We start from the raw sequence: 24,898 nt of genomic DNA on the forward strand, positions 1-24,898 counted from the left end.
TTGGTGCTCTCAGGTGACTTACTGACTAGTTGGCTTCAGGGGCCATCAAGGGTGGGGGACAAGTGGGTCTGCTGCCTCAGGTTGACATTGAGTAAGAGGCCTGGACCACTGCCATAAGTCATAGAGAAGAGGATGGGGGAAGATGAGCTTGGTGGGTTTTTTGTCCTTGGACTTGTGTTGGTTTTTGATTCTCTGGTTGGCCTATATGAATGAGTAGCACCTGATGATATGAAATTATCCCGACCAGTGGCTGAGCAACATTTGGCATTATATTAGCCATTAAATGCAGCAAATTTAGTTGGTTCAGGCCAACTGTTTTAGTCTGCGAAAATTCTGTTCACAGCTTGAAGAGGTTATTCTGGCTTGATTATACTGCATTCAGTGTTTTAGACTTGCAAACAGGAATATTAAATAAGTGGACATGCACTCATTTCCTCCAACTGTCTGCCAGGTTTCTCACAGGGTTTTGTTGCAAAGCACATTGTACTTTGCGTAATGCAAGCTGACCTAACTGTGTTGGAGCTGAAAGCTTTGGAGGCAGTTTTAAATTTTAGAAATTTTGAAGAAAATGAACAATTAGCCTTTTCTTTTTTTTATATTTATATATATATGCCTAGAAGAGTAAAGGTATGGTCTGCAGTTCTCCTTACTTTGTATTTCCTTAGAATTCTAGAATTTCCTTGAAATTCCTTAGAAGGAATTTCAAGCATGGTGTAGTCTCTCTCATAAACTTTTTTTAACAATTTTGCCAGTATTCCACTGATGGTGTCTGTACAAGCGAAGAAATTGTAGTACTATATGTGACTGAAAACAGCTGTCCAATCAGTGTTACTTATTTTACATAAGTAGCAGTATACTCATCCTTTGAAAGTGTGTCTTTGTTTTAAATTAGCTCAATACATTGCGGTTTGTTGATAATCTAAAGTTGACTACTTGTGAGAAAACTACAACCACATGAAAAGAATTTTGTGTTTTTCACAGGTGTGTAGAATAGTAAAATAGAAATGGAACAGATATTAGTATTCTACAGACTCGTTGCCAAGTGGCCGGTAGTACGAGTTGATGGTCAATTGTGCTCCCTAAAGTGACTAACATTTAGTAAAAAATCTAGCTTATTACCCAATATGATGGATATCATCTTATAGTGGACACGAAAAGCTTTCCATTCATACGGGTCATGGAGGCACAAGATTTATAGCAGATAAGTAACTTTTAATTTTAATTTGTGTTTGAACAATTTTGTTAAAGCTGTAGCAAACTACTGCCATTGTCTGACTGGCTAAAGGTCATTGCTGGGAAGAGCGCTCCTTGGTTGCTATATTGCCTTCGGCAGAGGTTGCCCGACTGCCCGCAACCACCTGTAGTTAACCCATTAGACTTAAATGCTATTGTTCTTCCCCAGACTTTACTGCAAAACAGTAAACTGACTACCCCTCCCCAATTAATGCTTGTTTTGGCATCTGCTGCTATAGCTCTGCATAATGTCTGAAAACGGAAAGGCACATCGTAGAGTTTCGCTGCACTCCTGCCGGCAACTGCACCAGTCCTCGGAGGAAGAAAACTCGGAGGGGGTTCCCTCCTCGATTCCAATGACTAGAAACAAAATTTGGACCGCAAAACAACAGGTTGCCGCGGCAAATGAACATAGCATACCTGCCGCGGACAACTCTTCCGGCGGCGATGATGCCGATTGTAATGGGGGGGGGAACAGCGATTGTGCTCTCACAGCATCCACGAAGAGACTTCCTTCCCTCAAGAAAAAGGGTCTCAAAAGACTTGAAGCAGCTGGTTCACTCCCCTCTAAACAATGGGAGGATTATACTGCATTCAGTGTTTCAGACTTGCAAACAGGAATATTAAATAAGTGGACATGCACCCATTTCCTGATGCATTACTAGCCTTACAGTGGAATACGGCATGTCCACTTCACGAGAAACAGCTAGCACATTTGCGCTACCACATGGAGATTGACTTGATAAATCCATTACAGCCATAACCACGTCTTCAACATGAGAGGAGTCCACTTGTTTTTGACTTCTACCTGGTTGAACACCAAGATGTCCTGTCTCTTCAAATTTAGGGGATTAAGGGGAATGGGATGAAATACCGAATTTATTCAGCAAAGATTTTTCCAACCTTAAAATTATACATAAACTGAGGCGCAAAATGGAATACTGCCTCCATAGCAAAAACAGCAACGTCACCGTTATCATTACAAATTTTGCACTGCTGGGGCTCTCTAGAGAAGAAGTTATATGAGGTCATTATAGAAAATGAAAAGCTGAAGGCCACCAATGCCCAACACAGTAGACAACTCCAACAATCTAATCAAACCCTATCTGAAGCAACTAAAAAATCCAACTATATATATATAGCAGCTCTGAATACCGGGCTACCCTCCAACCAAGCTTCTGATGAAGGTACTGGGCACCAGTTGTCTTATGCTGCCATGCTCAAATTACCTCAGATCCCCACCACACAGAACAAGCACATGCTAATTATAAAAGCTAGAGAAGGGTGCGACATCCCAGACAGCAATGGAGTAAAGGACACCGTCCTAAAGAATATAAAACAAAAACTATACAATCTCCAAATCAAAAGCATTCTCAAAATCCGCGACAAAGGGTAATATTGGAAGCAGCCACTAAGTCAGATCTAGAACAGATCAAGTCTTTCAGCACAGCTGGAGACCTCACTCTCACCTTTGAAACCCCCAAACTCAGGGGACCAAGTTTAATTGTGTTTGATGTAGATGGCTCAATCCAAAAAGATGACCTGCTGGAGGAGGTGTATAACAGAAATCTCTTTGAATCCATGAGCGAAGAAGCCCTTAAGGAGATGAAAATTCAATTTTCCACCAATACACGGACCCATGGTCGACTTAACTGGGTTATAGAAGTGTCCTCCAGGATAAGGAGATTCCTACACAGCCAGGATAGAATTTTTCTGGGCTGGTCATCCCACAGATTCAGGGATTTTGTACCAGTCCTGAAATGCTACAAATGTCTTGGTTATGGGCACACCTCTGCTAAGTGTCTTAAATAACAGCCAATATGTGGGCATTGCACTGAGGCAGGGCACCTACACAAGGACTGTCCCAACAAAGCCTCACTTCCTAAATGCTCAAATTGCAAATCAATCAACAAACCATACGATCACTCTGTGCGGGATGGAGCGTGCCCTGTATATAGAAGAGCAGCAGAACTAGTACGCAATAAGACTAACTATGGAAAATAGGATGCCCCCACCCCCCCAGACTTCGTATAGCCCAAATCAGTGGCCAAAAATCCATCTCAGTGGCAACACAGCTTCATCCTCTAATGGACGAGTTGAATCTAGATATCCTTCTCCTTCAGGAACCCTACTGCATCCATGGAAGGGTCTCTGGTTACCCCCTGTCTTTCAGGAAAATCCAGATGACAAACTAATTGTGCCTCACTGCTATCATCGTCCGAAATCCAGACCTAGTAGTAACACAGATAGAATCACTTTGCATTCCCCACCTAGCTGGAGCTACAATAGAAGGCAGCTTCGGCTGTATTGCGGTCTTAACAGCATATTTCCAATTTGGCACTGATATCCTCCCACACACATAGCTCGACTGGAACAAGCTCTTGACCTCCTTGAGAACACTGATGTCATTATAGCAGCAGATTCGAATGCCCGGTCGACACAATGGTTCAACACCTCTACCGATGCAAGAGGAGACACATTAGATGAATTTATTGCCTCACGTGGCCTTGAAATCATCAACAGACCTGGACAACCAACCACCTACTCTTCGGGAACTGGAGAGTCTAACTTGGACATCACACTGACTACTTCTCTTTGCAATCGACTCCTTCAATGGCAGGTGCATGACATGGTCACTACTAGCGACCATCGCCTCATCACCTACAGCGTCACTGATTTTGCCATCCCTCGTTAAGTGTCTATCCAGGATATTGCAAGATTCTCTACTAAAACAGCGAACTGGGACCAGTTTGACAATGTAATTCAAGATGTTCTTCAGGACCCAGCCAGCAACTTTTACCAATCAATGAACAGTGTGCAGAAAACAGACTTTGTGCAGAGTCTGCTTCTCAAAGCTTCCGAGGCTTCCATGGAAAAATATTCCAGGAACCCAAGATCTGTACTATGGTGGTTGCAGGAACTCACTAACCTGCACAATTCTCTAAAGCAAGCTTGCAAAGAGTACCAACGCAAGCAAAGGACTGAACCTGCTCACTTTGTAGAACAGTATAGAGACCGATTCAAAGCAGTCCGCCATGAATATACTAACAAAATTTACCATGCCAAGCAGAGTTCCTGGCATTCCCTTGTTGAGACTGAGGGGAACCGGAATCCGTGGGGTTTAGTCCACAAACTCATGAGGAATAAGCTGGGATCTGTGGATGTCATAAACTCTGTCTGCTCTGATGACTCATCTGAGACTACACACTGGGAAGATACAATCAACCGGATTCTGGATAAACTAATATATCAGGACAACACCAACACTGACATCCACAGGAAGATTGCAGCACAAAATTCCAGCTTCCAGCCAGACATTATGGAGGACCCATTCACAGAGGAGGAAGTCGATGCAGCATTTAAAAAAATCAAAAAAGGTAAAGCTCCTGGTTTGGATTTTATTGCAGGTGAGACTGTGCAACGTCTCTGGGCCATAGCTCCAATGATACTTCTTCAACTCTTCAACACCTGTCTCAGTGAGGGCAACTTTCCATCACGTTGGAAGCATGCTAACCTGAGGCTCTTACCTAAGGATCCCACAGGTACCTCCAAGGCATACCACCCGATTGCACTGCTTCCCATTCTCGGCAAGGTTTTTGAGAGACTGCTGCTGCTTTCCCGCTTCCAACCCTGATATGAATTTGGCATCCTCGCTTCAATGGTTTGGCATCCTCGCTTCAATTTGGATTCAAACATGGGTGCTCCGCAATTGATGCTCTATCTAATATCCTCAAAGTGGCAGAACAGTCGGATGCAACTTACGTATTGGCAATCTTCATTGACTTCAAAGGAGCTTTTGACACAGTGTGGTGGTCGAGCGTTCTTCAGAGGGCCAGAGTCTAACTGTATCTGGAATTTCTACCACTGCCTCAAAAGCTATTTCTCTAACTGCAAGGTCAGCAAACAAAATATCATTGCATCTCCTGACATTTAACCCAAGGCTGTTCCCAGGGCTCCATCCTGGGGCCAGCTGTATGGAATATGATACTCGACGACTGGCTCCTGAGGGACCACCCACACACTACTCAGCTTTCTTATGCCGACAACATGGTTATCATTGTCGAGGGCCCATCTGCGCCACCGTAGAAACCCAGGCTACAGTTGTTCTCTCTGCTCTGTCCATATGGGCCATGGAAAATAAACTCTGTCTCCACTGAGAAGAGCAAAACCCTCCTATTGAAAGGCAAATTGGACTTCTCCAGACCTCCTACCATACGTTTTAATAGCCGCCCACTGAAAAACTACCGATCGGTGAAGTACCTAGGAGTAATTTTGGACGACAGCAGAACTTTCATCCCCCATATCCAAGCTATCAAAGAAAAAATAAAAAATTACATCATATGTTAGCACACTTTACCCGCAAGGACTGGGGTCTTAAAGGACCAACTGAACGCCTTCTATATTCAGCAGTATTCATACCAGTTGTCACATATGGAGCTGCAGTATGGTACCACCGAATGACTACAGTGCATGGACAACATCAAATTCAGCAAATTCAACGACTTATGCTTCTACAAATTACCCGTGCATGTAGAATGACATCAACTGCCGCCCTACAGGCTGCCTCCTCTTGGACCTCCACGTCACTTTTATCGGATTCTCTCATGCTATTAAGAAGAATAAGGAAGAGAGTTCCTCGTTATTCAAACCCGTACCGATACCGATATCAAACAGGAACATAAACATGCGTGGCTAGAATTAATAAACCTATGGCAAACCTGCTGGAATAACTCCACAACTGGTGCAACTACTAAACTTTTCCTTCATGAGGTAACCCACATCAACAAACCACGTTCCACTTGGTTCTTCCCAAACGTCTATGCTTCCTTCCTATTAACTGGCCACGGGTCCTTCAAGAGACACCTTCTCGAGTTCGGCCTAGTTGAGGATGCCCTCTGTACCTGCAGAGAACCTGAAGCTGGGACCACGTGATGCACTCATGCAATGTATACTTAGACCTAAGAATGCAACTACTCCTAGACCTCCACACTACATCACTTCGGCCAGAAACCAAGTTTTTGAAATCTAATGATGCCTTCCGTGCACTGACCAGTTATGCCAATGAGGTATTTCGTCGTTGCTGGCATCACCTACAACTCCCTAACAGTACTCCTGGATAACCTCCTCTAGACAGCAACTGATACCCAGCACCAGAAACTTCCAGACATGAAACTGCAAATTGCGGCCAGCCCTGTCGACGCTGCTCCGTGATTCTCATTGTGACTATCCCAGACTCTTCAATTTGGACTACCTGTTCTCTTTTCCTTACCCACAGGCCTTCTCCAGGACTCCTAAAACTGCATCTAGCACTCTTCCTGCGCCTTTTTGCCTGGGGGGGGGGATGCCTACGCTCTGTCATCCCTTGCTGTCTTCCACTTTCCTGTCTCTTCTCTGCTCGTTCCTTGGCCCTTCCCACTCTCGCTTCTGCAGGAGCGTGGACAGCCCGTCAGATGTCTTTTAACTCCCTGGTCCGGCTCCTCGTGCCAGTGGATGGATGCTGGGAGGCTCCTTCCTGGTGATCGCGCCTCCCAGTAATGAAGAAGCCAGTCAAACAACACACTACTCACACAACCCACACTGACTGACTTTGAAATGTTAACAGAGTACTTAACGCGGATTTGTGGGAAACCACAGGAACCGCATAACAATAAAACTATGTCCACTGTGTCCACTATTAGTATTCTACATAAATAATCTTTTGTGGGCTTGTCACTCACCAGGTATTTAATGTGATTTTTTATGGGCTTTTTATTTGGTATGCAGCTTTAGTCTGTTACTTGATTGGAAGATGGCCTAAATGAGTTTAAGGCTCAGCTGGACAGGTATTTCGAACGAACAGAGGGGTGAAGTGGAAGTGGTTTTTTTTTTTTTTTTTTTTTTGGCTGATGCTGCATAAGCTTGCTTTCTTGCATCAAATGCCTTTACTAATGCTAATGCTAATTACCAGGGTTTATTTAGGACACTTTAGCAATTTAAAGTGGTATGAACATAGTTTAGGCATCTGCTCACTTGTGCAGCCTTTCTAATACTCTCTGGAATTTATCAGAAAGGCAGCATATTTTATTTCATAAAAAATCCAAATTTTATGAAAAAAAACCCCAACTCACTCAGTCACTCATTTTTCCATTGCCAAAAAAAGTGACCATTCATTTCTACCTTTAACTTTACCAGGGTCTCTGCTTTTGTCACTTGGGAAGTAATTTATTCCAGTAATCTACAAGTTGCTGCCCAAAGATATTCTACTTACAAAAATAATATTATATGGACATTTTTTAAAATTTTTAATGTTTGATTAACCTTGATATATACATGGTTGTTAAAATTAAAGTATCCCTATGTAGAGGGCTCTGGTGCGATTTCTAATACTGAAGAGAAATTTTGACAACAGGTTCAAAAGAATGCAATTGCCAGTTATTGGAAAAAAAAAAAAAAATAGTTACAAAATTTGTCACTATATGGTGCTGTGGCAGTACAAATCACTTGAACAGCACTACAACTGTTCAATGTGTCCTCCATTTTGGTCAACAACAGTTTTCATTTGAAGAACAGCATTTTCCACAGCAGAACGTAACATGTCAACTGGAATAGCCAGCACATGATGTCTAATGCTGTCCTTCAGAACTGCCAGAGTTTGAAATCCTTCCCGATACACCTGGTTCTTCAAAAAACCCCACAACCAGAAGTCGCATGGGGTGAGGTCCAGTGATCAGGATGGCTAAGATTTCTGGAAACAACGGCTGATGACCTGTTGGTCTGTAAAATGTTGCCTTAGAAATCTTTGGACACAACGGTGGATGTGGGGTGGCTCACCATCTTGCACGAATATGGTATCCTGAAGGCACCTACGTTGTTGCAGCTCTGGTTTTGTGAAATTTGCCAGCATTTCATAATATTGCTGTCCAGTGATGGAACAGGTGGTGGGGTCCAGTCAGTGTTACCTGTTCAAAAAAATATGGCCCAATCATGAATGTGGCTGTAAATCCACACCACACTCTCACTTTTGGAGAATGCAACGGGACCTCTTGGATAACTCAAGGGTTTTCTGTTGCCCAAATGCGACAGTTGTGCCTATTCACTTGTCCATTTAAGCAGAAGTGGGCTTCATCACTCCAAAGGATGTTCCATGGCCAAGTGATATCCATTGTCATCCATGCCAGAAACTGAAGTGCTTATGTGAAATGAATATCTGTATCACCATTCTTTAGCTGCTGTAGCATGTGCATCTTGTAAGAATAGTACAGCAACACCTGATGCATTACTAGCCTTACAGTGGAATACGGCATGTCCACTTCATGAGAAACAGCTGGCACACTTGCACTACCACATGGAGATTGACTTGATAAATCCACGACAGCCATAGCCACATCTTCAACATGAGAGGAGTCCACTTGTTTTTGACTTCTACCTGGTTGAACACCAAGATGTCCTGTCTCTTCAAATTTCTCAATCATTTTGCAGACAGCACAAACAGTCATAGGTCCACAACTTATGCACTTCTAACGCTGGAATTCTCTAATAACCGCAGCTGCATTGTTGCTGTTCTGATAGTACAGCTTCACTAATAGCGCCTTTTCCTGCAGTGTTGTTGGCATTTTTTTTTTTTTTTTTGATTTGGTAGTTGTTGGCGCATCGGCTTCCGTGGCCATATTGCACCTCCCAAGGTTTTTGCAGTACTTTGATCCAAGCCCGAGGCGGGAATCGAACCCGCGACCTTTGGGTTGCCGGGCAGGTACTTTACCCACTCGGCTAGCCCGGTCGGCCGTTGTTGGCATTGCTGCTGCTGCTGTAGTAAGGCAAACATCTACTGTATGATTTTGAAGAGACTGCTTTACTTTTATACAGTACAGTGGGGCTGAGTAGTGGCACTGTGGCAATAACTTACAATTATGCAAATAATGTAAGTTATTTGCATAATTGTAACTAAGATAGTTACGAGCCATACAGTGACAAATTTTGTAACTAATTTTTTTCCCCCAATAAATGGCAAGTGCATTCTTTATTCTACCCATTGTCCAAATTTCTCTTCAGTACGAGCCTTAGAACTCGCTTCAGAGTCCTCTACATAGGGATACTTTAATTTTAACAACCCTGTATATCATTATTATGATTTTTTTTTTCATTTGGTATTATATATTAATATTAAAATTCTGCTTTCCAATGACAACATTCAGATCTAACTTAATTAACTGTTACTTTTCAGTTTTGGGGCCTGTGGATCCATGTACTCTTGGTGCGACCCTTACTCATGAACATTTGAGTCTTTCAATTAATCCAAGTGTCTTTTATGTACCCTTACCAATCAAATTAGAAGAAATACATAATCTCCCTTTTACCTTAGAAAATATAGGTTGGATTCGACAATATCCGTAAGAAATATTAACATTTCATAATCTAAGATTGTTCTGATAAGACTATAAGTTATAATTTTTGTAATAATGTAGCATATTTTTTAGCTATGTGAAAGCAAAATTGAAACATTGCATTTAAATTATCAAAATACAGGGGACAAAAGTGTAAATTATAATTTTTATTCATTGGCAGAATTCATTTGCAGCATTAACTTGCTTTGTACCTTAATTTAAGGAAATTCAGAGAGTTATAAAATAATGAAATCATTTGGGGGTCTGCAGTACAGTGGATTTGGCCTGTTAAGGAGGGTCTGTGTAAGAATTTGTTTACAGATGAGCTTTTTTTTATTCAAGTGGTGCTGAGTTAGTTTGTCTTATATTTTTGGATTGTTTCAAGCCAGCTACATAAGACCAACTAATTAACTTCAGAAAGCTCTGTTTTTTAACCATACAAACCAAATAAACTGATCTTAGTGACAATTGAAAAGGTCTAGCAATGAAAACATAATTATCATCACTACCAAAGAAAAAAACAGGCCTCGTAGCTGAGTGGTCATGAGCGGGAGTGCAGTAGCATACGCTCTTTGAGTAGACCGGGGTTCAAGCCCCCGACTGCTGAATACAGTCAATCTGCCAACCCGCAATGAACCAGCGTGGCAGATTATAGTCCATTTCCCTCAGCATGAATTGTTGAGGAGGCTTCCATCCTGCAGTGGGTTGATAATGGCTGCACTTTACCTTTACCTTTATTTACCAAGGAAAATGTAGTATTTTCTTGAAAGACAGACAGACATCATATATATGTATATATAAGGTAAATGGTTAAGCTACATCTTGAATACTGTACACAGGTGTGCTTTATTTTAGGAGGGATGTAGATCTGCTGGAATGGGTGTAGAGAAGAGCAACAAGATTGGAAGGTACACTTACCAAGCAAGACTTGAGTTATGTAAATTTCAGCATCTAGAAATAGGCACCTGCAAGGAAACCTGATTAAAGTGTTTAAGGCTTTAAATGGGTTGAGTAAACTAAATGTTGATGGGATCCTTTCTGTTCTTTGAATGACACACAAGGAGGCATAAATTTAATTAAAAAAGGATAGTTGCAGGATAGGTGTCAGATGTGTGAAAGTTTTCTTTTAGCCAGAGAATGATTTTTAGAGCTATATAAATAATGGAATCAATACTTTCCTTGGGCAAGCATTGAGAACTGTTATTAATTGCATCCCTAAGAAAGTACACACATTGGCCAAAAAAATATGTCCTTTATTCAGTATTGAATTGGCCCACCTTTTTTTCGAATAACAGCAAAAGTGCAGTACAGCATGGATTCTATAAGGTGTGTTAGTGTGTTTTAGTCTAACTGTAACCATTCTCCCAGCAAAATATTGCATAGCTGCAACAAAGTTGAAGGAAGAAAACTTCATTGCTGGATAGCTTTCTCCAGCATATCCCACACATTCTCAATGGGATTGAGATCAGGTGAATGTATAGGCCAAGGAACATGGTGGAAATCCATGTGTATTATATATTAATACACATGGATTAATGCCAAAACATTTTGGCACGATATGTTGTTACATTATCAACCATAAAGTGGTCGTCACCGTTGGGATAAAAGTGTAATATTGCAGAGTGCAGTAGATCTTATAGAAAATTCAGGTACTCCCTGGTTGACATTCAAACTTCCACCAGTATCAATGAATCCAGTCCATGACAACAAAATATTCTAAATACCATGTACCAATGCCAAATTCTGGGGTTGTTTTAAATAGGTAAGCAGAGGTCCATCGCTTTGTGAGGGTTTTTGCCACGGTGTCTTTGCCTATCATTAATGCAAAATATTAAGATTACTAAGTCAAATCTTATGGCTTCAGATTACTGAAGCAAAATTATGGCTTCAGATTACTGCAGTCAAACAACAGCCTGTGTGCAGTCTTTATTAACATTAGCATTAGCATTAGTATAGGCATATGATGCAAGAAAGCAAGCTTAGCAGCAGCATCAGCCAAAAAAAAAAAAAAAAAAACCACTCCGATTTCACCCCTCCATTCGTTCGATATACCTGTCCAGCTGAGCCTTAAATTTATTTAGGTTATCAACTTCCACAACAAAAGATGGAAGTCTGTTCCACCAATCAACTAACCGCTGGCTAAAGGCAAACTTCTGCACATCTATCCTACAACTGTCTTTCCTCAATTTGAATTTATGCTCTCTCAGGTGATTATTCTGAGCAAGAGGAAGAATCCCATCTAGCCTTTCTTCATAAGAGCAACCCTTTATTCCATTTACTAATCTTGTTGCCCTTCTCTATACTCGTTCCAGCAGTTCTACGTCCTTCTTAAAATGAGGCCTCCAAACCTGTATACATTACTCAAGGTGTGGCCTGACCATTGCTTTATACAAGGGGATAATCACCTCCTTATCCCTGCTATAAAAATTCCTGTATATCATTGACAAGACATCATGAGCTACTCTTGCAGACCATCTGCACTGCTCAGAAAACTTTATATCTGCCTGCACAATTACCCCCAGGTCCTTTTCATTCTCTACCACTGTCAGCGTAGTACTACAGAGTTGACACGTTACTCTGGGGTTATGGCGTCCCATATGTAGTACTTTACATTTGTTAGCGTTAATCTTCATTTGCCACCTCTCAGCCCATCTACTCAACTTTTCTAGATCCTGTTTCAGCAGCGTACTGTCATTAGTGTCCTTAACAACCCTGCCAACTTTCATATCGTCTACAAACATGGACATTAAGCCTGATATACCATCATCAATATCATTTATAAATACAGAATGGACCCAACAATGAACACCGAGAGACTGCACTAACATTAGTCCCCAAAGAGCAGTGTCCACTGATTACCACTCTCTGTCTTCTTCCACTCAACCATCCCTTTATCCATATCAGCAATTTGCCTCCAATGCCGCACTGCTCCAATTTGTGCAGCAGTCTTCCATGTGCAACAGCATCAAAAGCCTTTCTAAGATCCAAATATATGATATCATAGTTATTCCTTGCAACTAGTTCCTTTGTGACCATATCATAGTATCCAATCAAATTGGTCAGACAAGACTTCCCCTTAACAAAACCATGCTGTGTCCGAGCTATAACTGAAGTCTTGTCTAAATGATCCTGCAGTGCTTCTTTAACCAGTGGGTCCATTAATTTCCCTGAAACAGAAGTTAAACTAACAGGCCTGAAATTACTTGTGTCACCCTTTGATCCTCCTTTGTGAATTGGGGTTACATTTGCACATCTACAGTCCATGGGTACCTCTCCTTGAGTCCAAGGAAGCTCTCATAATTATGGCTACGGGTTTGCTTACTTCTCTTACTGCCTCCTTTAATATAACTGGATAGATCCCATCCACCCCATGTGCCTTTCTTATGTTTACTTTCAACAATTTCTTCTCCACTTTTCTCTCAGTTATTGCAAAATCATCTAGCTCACTGCCAGAGTATAATTCACCTCTGGAATTCCCCTCCCTGAATAACTCCTCATGTGTGAATATAGATGCAAAATACTCATTTCGTTTGTTAGCCCCCTGAGCAGGGTCATCAACAGTTGAACCATCGATATCCAGTGGACCAATCTGATTCATCCCTTTCCTTCTAAAGTTTACGTAGGTAAAAAACTCTTTGCTGCTTTTCTTTGAATCTTTTGCCAAAGATTTCTCATAATTTGCCTTTGCCTGCCTAGCCTCCTCTGTGACTTGGTTACAGACCAGTTTATATATATCATAGGTTTCTGTCACCTGTTAATTTATATGTAACCCATGCCTTTTTTTTTCCCTGCCATATGTCTAATTAGTCCATCTGACATCCATTTAGGCCTAAACCTTGAGCAATATTTCTTAGTTGGTATGTAAAGCCTAGTAGCTTCTAAGATTAATTCTTAGAATGCTTCCCATTTTGAATTTTCTGTTGGTAACATCATCAGTTGGTACCACTGTATAGAATTTAAATACTATCTCAGACCACCATAGTCTACTTTACGAAAACAAAAACCCTTCCCTTTACCCCTGATGGTAGTTACCTCTGAGTAAATCCCACTTGAGCACACTGCGATTACTGCCACCTAGTGGTTATTATATCCGCAGATTCTTAATGCATGAAGAATCACTACTGATAATCAGATCTAGAATATTACTCCCTCTAGTTGCCTCCAGAACATGCTGATGTAGAAAATCATCCAATAAATCCACAAAAGCCTTGCTAGCATGTGAGTGACCAACCTACAAATTCCAGTCGGTATCCGGGAAATTAAAATCCGCTATTATAAGACTCTCCGATTTACTGGCCCACTCTATTTCCCTGTACAGTTTCTTATCATACTCATCAGAGTCATTAGGCCTATAGCACACTCCTCCTCTCAATTTTGATCTCCCTATGCTTATGTCACACCAAACTGACTCGACACTGCACTGTCCAGCAATGTCGACTGGCTGCACTTCCTTGGATTTTATGTGTTTCTTAACTAATAGCATAACCCTTCCTCCTTTCCTATCCTGTCTATCCTTTCCGTATACATTGTACTCCCCAAATTACAGTTTTTCATTCCTTATATCTGTGTGACACCACGTCTCTGATATACCAACAATATCTGCCTTTGATGTTTTGACCAGCACCTCAAATTCATCAGATTTATTTATCAAACTCCTAGCATTGGTGTACATGCACCCGTTCTTACTCTTATTTACCCTAACACAGCCCATATATTTACTTGTTCCATGATGGCTCCCAGCAGCTCTTGAAATCCCTAGCAACTTGCTCTCTAGACAGCTGCTCATTACAATAGAAGCAGTGCAAGGATCATTTTCGCCTCTGCCTGCGGCTGCTGTTAATCTTTTAGTCTGTGAATCCCCCCCCCCCAAGCTAGCAGTTTTCTGACCCACCTAACACTGCCTCAATAGCATCAGCAAATATTCTTGCACCCTTTCTATTTAAGTATACCCCATCCCCGTAGAAGCAGTCTCTCCTGTCAGCAAACACAGACCAGGCTGAAAAAAATTCTACCCCTTGAGCCTTGCACAATCTTTCCCGGGCCGAATTGATCGACAAGGCTCTCATCATATACTTCCTCTGGGCGCAATTTCAGACACTTTCAAGTTTAACCCTAATTCACAGCGTGTTATATATATATATATAAAAAAAACAAACAAAAAAAAAAACAGTTTGCCAAATGGAGTCAGATTCACAGAGGGGTGGTGTCACATGCGATGAAATTTGTGGTGTGGAACTGGAGGATGTTGCAGATTTTATGGATTTAAAAAAAAAAGGAGTCAAATGTTAGTAGAGAGATTACTGTGTCGGCAAATTTCACATGTAAATTGAGGAAGAATTGGAATTCTACGTGTAAGCTGGAATTTCAAGATCAAAATATATCACAAGGAAAATTGTCAAAGGGTGTAAGCAGAAAATTTGCCAAGGCTTCATTCTCCAGAGGTGTGGGTGAGAAAATTATGGGATGGAAGGAGGCTTTCTCGGGTATCGCTGTCATGTTGGCAGAATTGGATAGTGAGAATGATAGGGATGATGAGGGTACTATAATAGGAGAAAAGTTAAAAGCAATACTCCTGAGAATGATTTGGATGAGGAATTAAGTAAAGTTAAGAAAAATGTTCAGAGTGATATGGGGTTGGCTGAGGGAAATAAAATTACTTCACTAAAAATTAAAATATGACATGGCACTGAAGTGAATATTTTGTTGTGTAAAGGGAATTAGGAGCGAAAACACTATGCAGCATAGCAGAAACTTCAGTGACAGCCATGTGTATTTCAGTCAGCTGGATAGACGAAGCCATGCTGAAGCTGTTAATGACCAAGGAGAGGGGTACCAAGTCAGAAACAGAAACACGGTTGCAAAGTGAACCAAAAGATGCCCAAGGCAACCCAGACCTTCAAGTAGAGGCAAGTTATGAAATAAACAAGACAATAGAATCAACGGAAAATATTGACCCAACCCTCCCGGATGGACCATTGTTTCAACAGGTCATGACCCTTAGGATCCAACTAGAAAACATAATGAAAGAATCCCACAGCCAAATTGCCACTGTGCTGCTTGGAGAGATAATATGCCTTTGGACTAAACTGGCGACAGTCTTATTGAATGTACATCTTGAGGCAGAGAAAAATGCAGCAAGATTAGAGGTGTATCTTGATGGTAGGGAGAACCAAATGCTACAGCGTACCCCTACCTACGCCGCCGCGCTGAGGAATTTGGCACAAACTCCTCATCCGCCTCAAAACAACCACTGCCGAAAACAGGTGTTCCTTTCAAAACACAATCTTGTGGTCCTGAAGCCTGTCACAGAGGATGCTCCAAAGACGAGTGAAGATAAGATCAGTTATAACCAACTTGAGTGGAGACCTTAAAATCAAATCAATTAAGAAAACCAGAAATATCGAAACTGAGACCAAGGAGGATGTAGCCCACATACTGACTAATACAAGAATCAAGTCACTAGGACTGGTAGCTGAGACCCCAGAAAGAGAGGACCCTCGATCATCATTTATGATATCGACTGAGAACTCAAGGAAGAGCTTTTCCACAGGAATTTGCAGAACCATTTCCCAGACCATGATACAAAAGGAAAGTGACACCCCCCTGGGCTGCTGTTGTAGTGCAAAATCTGAACGTCATTGTTACGAGGCTAGACTCCCCCCCTCTGCACGGCCTGGGCCATAGGAAGCCTCATTTTAGAAAGGATGTGGATCTGTTGGAATGCATGCACAGCAGAGCAACAAGATAAGTGGGGAAGCAAAAGGGTGCTCTTGCCAGGAAAGGCTCCAGTTCAGCAAATTGCAGCATCTGGAAACTAGGCACACAAGGAGATATGATTGAGGTGTTTAAGGCTTTGTATGGATTGAGTAAGTTCAATGCTGATGGAATCCTTCCTCCAGAGACTACATGTGAGGGGGCAAAGATTCAATTTGAGGAAGGATGATTGTAGGATAGATGTGTGGAAATTTGCCTTCAGCCAGCAGGTAGTTGATTGTGTTGGAACAAACTCCCATCTGGTGTTGTTGTTGTTGTGGTGGGTGGTTTGAATAAATTTAAGGGAGAGCTTGAGAAACTATTAGAGGAGATGGACAGGTGATAGTGTTGACTTTTATAGTTCCCCCTCCCCCACCCAGCTGATGCTCTACAAGCTTACTTTCCTGCATAATTTGCTACTATTAATACTATTCAAGAAATTAATTTGTAAGTTTCTAGGAGGTTTAGTTTAATTTTTTTTGCAGATAAATTCATTCCTTTAATTTGACTATTCAGATGGTTGATGTAGATGAAGTAAAAGTTGGAAGAGGAGAGAATGGGTTGTATGTCAGAGAATGGGTCATTCTTTACTCGGCCTTGTAATTGCATAAAAGTATCGGTAAGGGTATCCACGTGTTTGCAACTCCGCTGAACGAGACGTTCTTTAGCCATATTTAGCCGCTTGATTGAATATTTTTTTTACATTGAATTATTTCTGTAAGTAGCTTATAGACGTAGTAAAGATCGTTAGTTTATTCTGAATTGAGACAGCGAGATTTGAAAGTTAATTAATACTTAAGTGTCCGTAGATTACCGTTCGTAACTTTCCCGCCTTTGTGATACGATAGTTATATACCGTACTAGATAGCGTTAGTTGAACTTTGTTAGCAGTTAAATTGTACTTTTAAATAAATACATATAATAACTTAGATTACAAACATAATATAATTAATTATATTTAACATAATTAATAACATAACATAATTAATTAATAGAATCATGACTCAGACAAGAGCAGCAAAGCAAAAGGCTCAAGCTAATGGAAGTGCTGTGATTCAGAGTAGAAATGAGGGGGGCAGTTGTCCTCTGACTCACAGCCTTATAAAATGCACTGTTTGCTTGATGTTTGCAGAGCAATCGGGTACGGGACATGATACTGCCATGGGGGATGTCTTTGTGTGTGTGCGCGCGATGCAAGGAGTGTATCGATATCAGGCAACAACTCAGCGTTCTTGTGGGCCTATATGAGAGCTTGAAGGACAGGGTGGATGCCCTCGAAGAAACTAAATTGAGGGCCCCATCAAGCTCTCAGCTGCCCACATCAACGCCAGAGCTTGCACTTGGGCATCACGTGACACAGAGGCAACCCCCAAGGCAGAATGCACTGGTCCCGAAGGAACTAGTAGTTGTTGGTGACTCTATTGTCAGGGAAACGGGGAACATGCTTTGTAAAAAGGATAGGTGGAACAGGACCAGGATATGTCTGCCAGGGGCAAAGGTTGATGACGTTGTAGAGCGAATATCATCTTTTAAGGGCACAAAAGGTGATATAGTTGTACACGTTGGCACTAATGATATTAAGAGTAGGAGACCAGCAGAATTACTTAACAAGTACAGTTGAACAAAACTTAACAAGTACACTGTTGAACAAAAGCCGAGAATTAGGGTTGAATTTGAAAGTGTCTGCAATTCTGCCCAGACACGATAGGAGGGAGTATATGATGAGAGCCTTGTTGATCAATTCGGCCCTGGAAAGATTGTGCAAGGCTCAAGGGGTAGAATTTTTTTTCAGCCTGGACTGTACTTGTTAACAGGAGAGATTGCTTCTACAGGGATGGGATACACTTAAATAGAAAGGGTGCAAGAATATTTGCTGATGCTATCGAGGCAGTGTTAGGTGGGTCGGAAAACTGCTAGCTTGGGGGGGAGACAAAGACCAATAGATTGACAGTAGCCACTGGCAGAGGTGAAAAGAGATTCTTCCACTGCTTCTATTAGAATGAGCAGAAGCCTGAAAAACAAGATGCATGATATTTCAGAGACTGCTGGCAGCCATTGCGGTACAAGTAAACACATGGGTTGTGTTAGGGTAGCTAAAAATAGAAACAGGTGCAGGTATACTTGCGTGTACACCAATGCTAGGAGTTTAGTAAATAAATTTGATGAATTTGAGGTATTGCTCAAAACATCAAAGGCAGATATTGTTGGGATATCAGAGACTTGGTGTCACACAGATATAAGGAATGCAGAACTGGAATTTGGGGAGTACAACGTCTACAGAAAGGATAGACAGGATAGGAAGGGGGGAGGGGTTATGCTATTAGTTAAGAAACACATAAAAACCACGGAAGTGAAGCCAGTCAACATCGCCGGACAGTGCAGTGTTGAGTCAGTTTGGTGTGACATAAGCATTGGGAGATCAAAATTGAGAGTAGGAGTGTGCTATAGGCCTAATGACTCTGATGAGTATAATAAGAAACTGTACAGAGAAGTAGAGTGGGCCAGTAAATCAGAGAGTCTTATAATGGGAGATTTTAATTTCCCAGATATTGACTGGAATTTGGGGGCTGGTCACTCACACACTAGCAGGGCTTTTGTGGATTTATTGGATGATTGTTTTCTACATCAGCATGTTCGGGAGGCAAATAGAGGGAGTAATACTCTTGATTTGATTATCAGCAGTGATTCTTCATGCATTAAGAATCTGCAGATAAATGAACCACTAGGTGGCAGTGATCACAGTGTGCTGAAGTGGGATTTACTCAAAGAGGTAACTACCATTAGTGGTAAAGGGAAGGGTTATTGCTTCCGTAAAGGCGACTACGATGGACTGAGACAGTATTTAAATTCTATACAGTGGGACCAACTGATGATGTTACCAACAGCAAATTCAAAATGGGAAGAATCAAAGAATTAATCTTGGAAGCTACTAGGCTTTACATACCAACTAAGAAATATTGTTCAAGGTTTAGGCCAAAATGGATGTCAGATGAACTAATGAGGCATATGGCAGAGAAGAAAAATGCATGGGATACTTACAAATTAACACATGACACAGAAGCCTATGATAGATACAAGTTGATATGCAACCAAGTTACAAAGGAGGTTAGGCAGGCGAAGGCAGATTACGAGAAATCCTTGGCAAGGGATGCAAAGAAAAACAGCAAAGAGTTATTTACTTATGTAAACTCTAGAAGGAAGGGGATGAATCAGATTGGTCCACTTGATATTGATGGGTCAACTGTTGATGACCCTGCTCAGGTAGCTAACAAACTAAATGAATATTTTGCATCGACATTCACACATGAGGAGTTATTCAGCGAGGTTAATGCCAGAGGTGTATTCAACTCTAGCAGTAAGCTACAGAATCTTGAAATAATTGGGAGTAAAGTGGAGGAGAAACTGTTGAAGATAAACACAAGAAAGGTACCCGAGGTGGATGGGATCTATCCAGTTATATTAAAGGAGGCAGCAAAGGAAGTAAGCAAACCCTTTGCCATAATTATGAGAGCTTCCTTGGACTCAGGGGAGGTACTCATAGACTGGAAATGTGCAAATGTGACCCCAATTCACAAAGGAGGATCAAAGGCTGACACAAGTAATTATAGACCTGTGAGCTTAACTTTTGTTCCAGGAAAATTAATGGAGGCACTGGTTAAAGAAGCACTGCAGGATCATTTAGACAAGACTTCAGTTATAGCTCGGATACAGCATGGTTTTGTTAAGGGGAAGTCTTGCCTGACCAATTTGATTGGATATTATGATGCAGTCACAAAAGAACTGGATGCAGGGAATAGCTTTGATATTATATACTTGGATCTTAGAAAGGCTTTTGATACTGTTGCACATGGAAGACTGCTGCACAAATTGGAGCAGTGTGGCATTGGAGGCAAATTGCTGCTATGGATAAAGGGGTGGTTGAGGGGGAGAAGACAGAGAGTGGTAATCAATGGACACTGCTCATCGTGGACTAATGTTATTAGTGGAGTCCCTCAGGGCTCAGTGTTGGGTCCATTATTGTTTTCTGTATTTATAAATGATATTGATGATGGTATATCAAGCTTAATGTCCAAGTTTGCAGACGATACAAAGGTTGGCAGGGTTGTGAAGGACACTACTGACACTATGCTGCTGCAACAGGATCTGGAAAGGTTGAGCAGATGGGCTGAGAGGTGGCAAATGAAGTTTAACATTGACAAATGTAAAGTACTACACATGGGAAACAGCAACCCCAGAGCAAGGTATCAACTCTGTGGTACTACACTGACAGTGGTAGAGAATGAAAGGGACTTGGGGGTGGTTGTGCAGGCAGATATGAAGTTCTCTGAGCAGTGCAGATGGGCTACAAGAGTAGCTCATGGAGTATTGTCAATGATATACAGGAATTTTTCCAGCAGGGATAAGGAGGTGATTATTCCCTTGTATAAGGCAATGGTCAGGCCACACCTAGAGTACTGTATACAGGTCTGGAGGCCTCATTTCAAGAAGGATGTAGAGCTGCTGGAACGAGTACAGAGAAGGGCAACAAGATTAGTGAATGGAACAAAGGGGTGCTCTTACGAAGAAAGGCTTAAGTTTTGCAAATTACAGTGTCTGGAGACGAGGCACCATCGAGGTGATCTGATAGAGGTGTATAAAGCCTTGAATGGTTTGAGCATGCTCAATGCTGATGGGATTCTTCCTCTTGCTCAGAATAATCACCTGAGAGGGCATAAATTCAAATTGAGGAAAGACAGATGTAGGATAGACGTGCAGAAATTTGCCTTTAGCCAGCGGGTGGTTGGTTGGTGGAACAGACTTCCATCCCTTGTAGTGGAGGTTGATAGCCTAAATAAGTTTAAGGCTCAGCTGGATAGGTATTTTTAACGAACAGAGGGGTGAAGTGGAAGTGGGTTTTTTTTTTTTTTTTTGGTTGATGCTGCATAAGCTTGCTTTCTTGCATCAAATGCCTCTACTAATGCTAATGCTAATGAATTGAAAATTTTAGGTGTAACATATACATAGCGAGATACTTAGATTCTTAATATAATGTGTCCTTGGCAGTGTGCTTATGCACTACTCTGATTCTCTCTCTCTCTCTCTCTCTTTTTTTTTTTTTTTTTGGTAGTTGTTGGCGCATGGGCTTCTGTGGCCATAATGCACCTCCCAACGTTATTGCAGTACTTTGATCCAAGCCCGAAGTGGGAATCGAACCCGCGACCTTTGGGTTGCCAGGCAGGCACTTTACTCACCCGGCTAGCCTGGTCGGCTTTCTCTCTCTCTCCAGTCATAGTGGGGAGAGTAGAAGTGGCAAGATTATACATTAACTGATCTGGATTCCTCCTAGCATATTATCAAATGGATTCATTGCAGTAGATTATCTGGTGGCTAGCCTGTAGAAACCATTTAGAAGTTGTACTCTTGAAATGTAAAGAATATGGAACTCACTACAAAACTCTCATAACTGCAAAACATATGGCTCAAATTGCATAGTAAGATGCTAGATCTCTGCTCCGATGACCAAACACGAGTTTTGCCAATTCAGTCCTCCATTAATCAGAGTATTGGTATTGCATTGCGTTATGATTAATCTATTATATGTCATTGTATATAAAATTAATGTTTTTATTAAGTGCACATTTGAAAGTTTAATAAAATGTTGGAAGAAAATATATGACTCATTTATAAGAATACCTATAAATGTTTTTTATTGTGATCCCAAATACAAATGGTATTAGAATCTATAATACTTAGTATCTTAAATGGTTTCAAGGTTGAATAGACAGAACACACTTGTTGACATTGGACTTGAATTTCTGTAGGTTGTAGTTTTCAGGAAATACATATGAAAAAAGGTTTTTCCAAAGACCAGAGAAATAGAAGGGAGAAATGAGGGAAAGTTAGTTTGGTATGTATGTTAGCATTAGCATTAGCATTAGTAGAGGCATTTGATGCAAGAAAGCAAGCTTATGCAGCATCAGCCAAAAAAAAAAAAAAAAAAAAAAAAAACCACTTCCACTTCACCCCTCTGTTCGTTCAAAATACCTGTCCAGCTGAGCCTTAAACTTATTTAGGCTATCAACCTCCACCACAAGGGATGGAAGTCTGTTCCACCAACCAACCACTCGCTGGCTAAAGGCAAATTTCCGCACGTCTATCCTACATCTGTCTTTCCTCAATTTGAATTTATGCCCTCTCAGGTGATTATTCTGAGCTAGAGGAAGAATCCCATCAGCATTGAGCATGCTTAAACCATTCAAGGCTTTATACACCTCTATCAGATCACCTCGCTGGTGCCTAGTCTCCAGACACTGTAATTTGCAAAACTTAAGCCTTTCTTCGTAAGAGCACCCCTTTGTTCCATTCACTAATCTTGTTGCCCTTCTCTGTACTCGTTCCAGCAGCTCTACTGTTATTGAATAGTAGATGTTGACTAGTTGATGCAGGTGTTTGGACTAGTTTAGAAGAAAGAGTTGGAGTTACAAATATTATAGGTAGAGGTTACAGGATGCATGGATATCTGTCAAAAAAGCATGCAGCCAAAACTGAATGTCTGTGTGATAGTGAGTGGAGAGAGCTTGCAAGTGACTGGTCCTTAATTAACCAGTTATCTGTTTTCTGACTTTGTTAAATTATTAAAAAAAAAAAAAAAAAAAAAAAAATCAGACTTTCTGGGCAACAATTTCCAGCTTAATTTGGAAATTTATGTGGACATTACTGGATATTTTGGTAAATCAGAATTCTAATATAGTTTACATTAAGAATCATTGTGGATTAGTTTCATTAATTTTAAAAGAGAATAGGTATATACAGGTTGTCTCAAAAATATTAGTACAAATGTTTAGGGGAGGTAGGAAACATCTAAAGGAATGTGAATCGCATAGGAACCCATAACCAGAAATGTCACTGTAAGTCGGTACACGCTGCTGTTCATCAGTCCGCGAGAGGGAAAATTTCTGGTTTACCCATTCAAGCAGTAAACATCGCACAAAGAGCATGCATCGATATACAAACTGTGAGCTGGCAGACATGCACCAAGTGTATGGATTAGCAGAAGGCAATGGACGAGCCGCTCAACGAATTTATGGAGAATGCTTCCCAGACAGGCATGTACTGGACCACTGTTTGTTTGCATGTGTGCATCAAAATTTGTGCGATTATGGGTCATTTAGTGGTAACAGGAGTAGTGTGGGCAGACCACGTTCGACGCAAACTCCCACCATGGAAGAAAGTGTGTTGAATGCCGTCCAGAATAATCCTATTACCAGCACACGTGCCTTTGCCTCTGCCTAAGAAGTGTCTTGTTGCAGTGTACAGCATGTCTGGCACGACGATTCCTTACACCCCTTTCATCTCCAAAGGGTTCAGTTGCTCCCTCAAGATCATCCTGCACGTGTGGCTTTTGCGCCGTGGTTTCTCCAAGAAAGTGTTCAAGACTTGAATTTTCCAGCCTATGTTTTGGTCACGGATGAGGCTTATTTCACTCGGGAAGGCTTATTCAATCAGCACAATGCTCATGTGTGGACTCACGACAACCCACGCGGTGTGCGCCCCCATGCGGCACAACATCGCTTCGCAATAAATATGTGGGCAGGTATGGTCGGTGACTGCTTAGTCAGCCCATACCTGTTACCATCCCACATGAACTCCGCTAAATATCGGATCTTTCTTGAACAAGTTCTACCAGGGTTACTTGATGATGTTCCAGCAAATGTGAGACGCAACATTTGGTTTCAACATGATGGGGCACCTGCCCATTATGAAAGGTGTGTTTGTGACCATTTGAACAGGCGTTTTGGGAGTCGATGGATTGGCCGTGGTGGACCCGTTGCCTGGCCCCCACGCTCACCTGATTTATCGAGTCTTGATTTCTTTCTGTGGGGGCCCTCAAATCTATCGTGTATGAATCGCCTGTGGAGATGGAAATGGATCTCGTGGCGAGACTCGTCTGCGCTGCTGCTACTGTCAAAGAAACTCCAGGTGTGTTCAACCATGTCCACCAATCCATGCTGCATCGATGTCATGCATGCATCGCGTCTCATGGTGGAACCTTTGAGCATCTGTTGTAACACCATGAAATGCATCCATCTCGTACTCCATTGTTAATATTATGTCAAATAAATGTTTGCCACTAATTACTGTCTTGTGTCATTTCTGCTTCTTGTGCCTCTGCTACTACTTTCCCGTGACATTTCCGGTTATGGGTTCCTATGCGATTCACATTCCTTTAGATGTTACCTATTTCCCCTAAAAATTTGTACCAATATTTTTGAGACACTCTGTAGAGTTACGGTTACTATATATATATATTTTTTGGATTCATTTTTAACTTGCAAGATTCAAGATTCATTTTTAAGATTCATTCGTTGCTTCTGACATTTGGATGACATAATTATGGATGTGCTCATATTGTAAGTAGGAACGATCATCATAATACAGTCGATTCTGGTTATTTGGGACACATCGGGACTAGTGCATTTTGGCCTGATTAAGCGGCTGCTCGAATTATCCGAAGTGCCACATAAATAGTTAAAAATACAATGGACTACCCGCTTTACAATTGGTTCACTGTA

At 41.4% G+C, this 24,898-nt stretch overlaps 1 protein-coding gene across 1 annotated transcript in view; it reads left to right on the top strand.

The window, feature by feature from the left end:
• Positions 1-24,898, top strand: part of LOC150085565 (N-acetyltaurine hydrolase) — a 121,652-nt gene that overhangs the window by 34,214 nt on the left and 62,540 nt on the right. Inside the window, exon 2 of the mRNA XM_090373349.1 lies at positions 9,434-9,599. Coding sequence (XP_090229475.1) covers positions 9,434-9,599 — 166 coding nt within the window. The remainder of the gene's footprint in view (positions 1-9,433; positions 9,600-24,898) is intronic.

The sequence above is a fragment of the Mastigoproctus giganteus genome, chromosome 5 (assembly GCF_048544385.1).
Source record: "Mastigoproctus giganteus isolate SK-2022 chromosome 5, ASM4854438v1, whole genome shotgun sequence".
Classification (NCBI taxonomy): Eukaryota; Metazoa; Arthropoda; class Arachnida; order Uropygi; family Thelyphonidae; genus Mastigoproctus; species Mastigoproctus giganteus.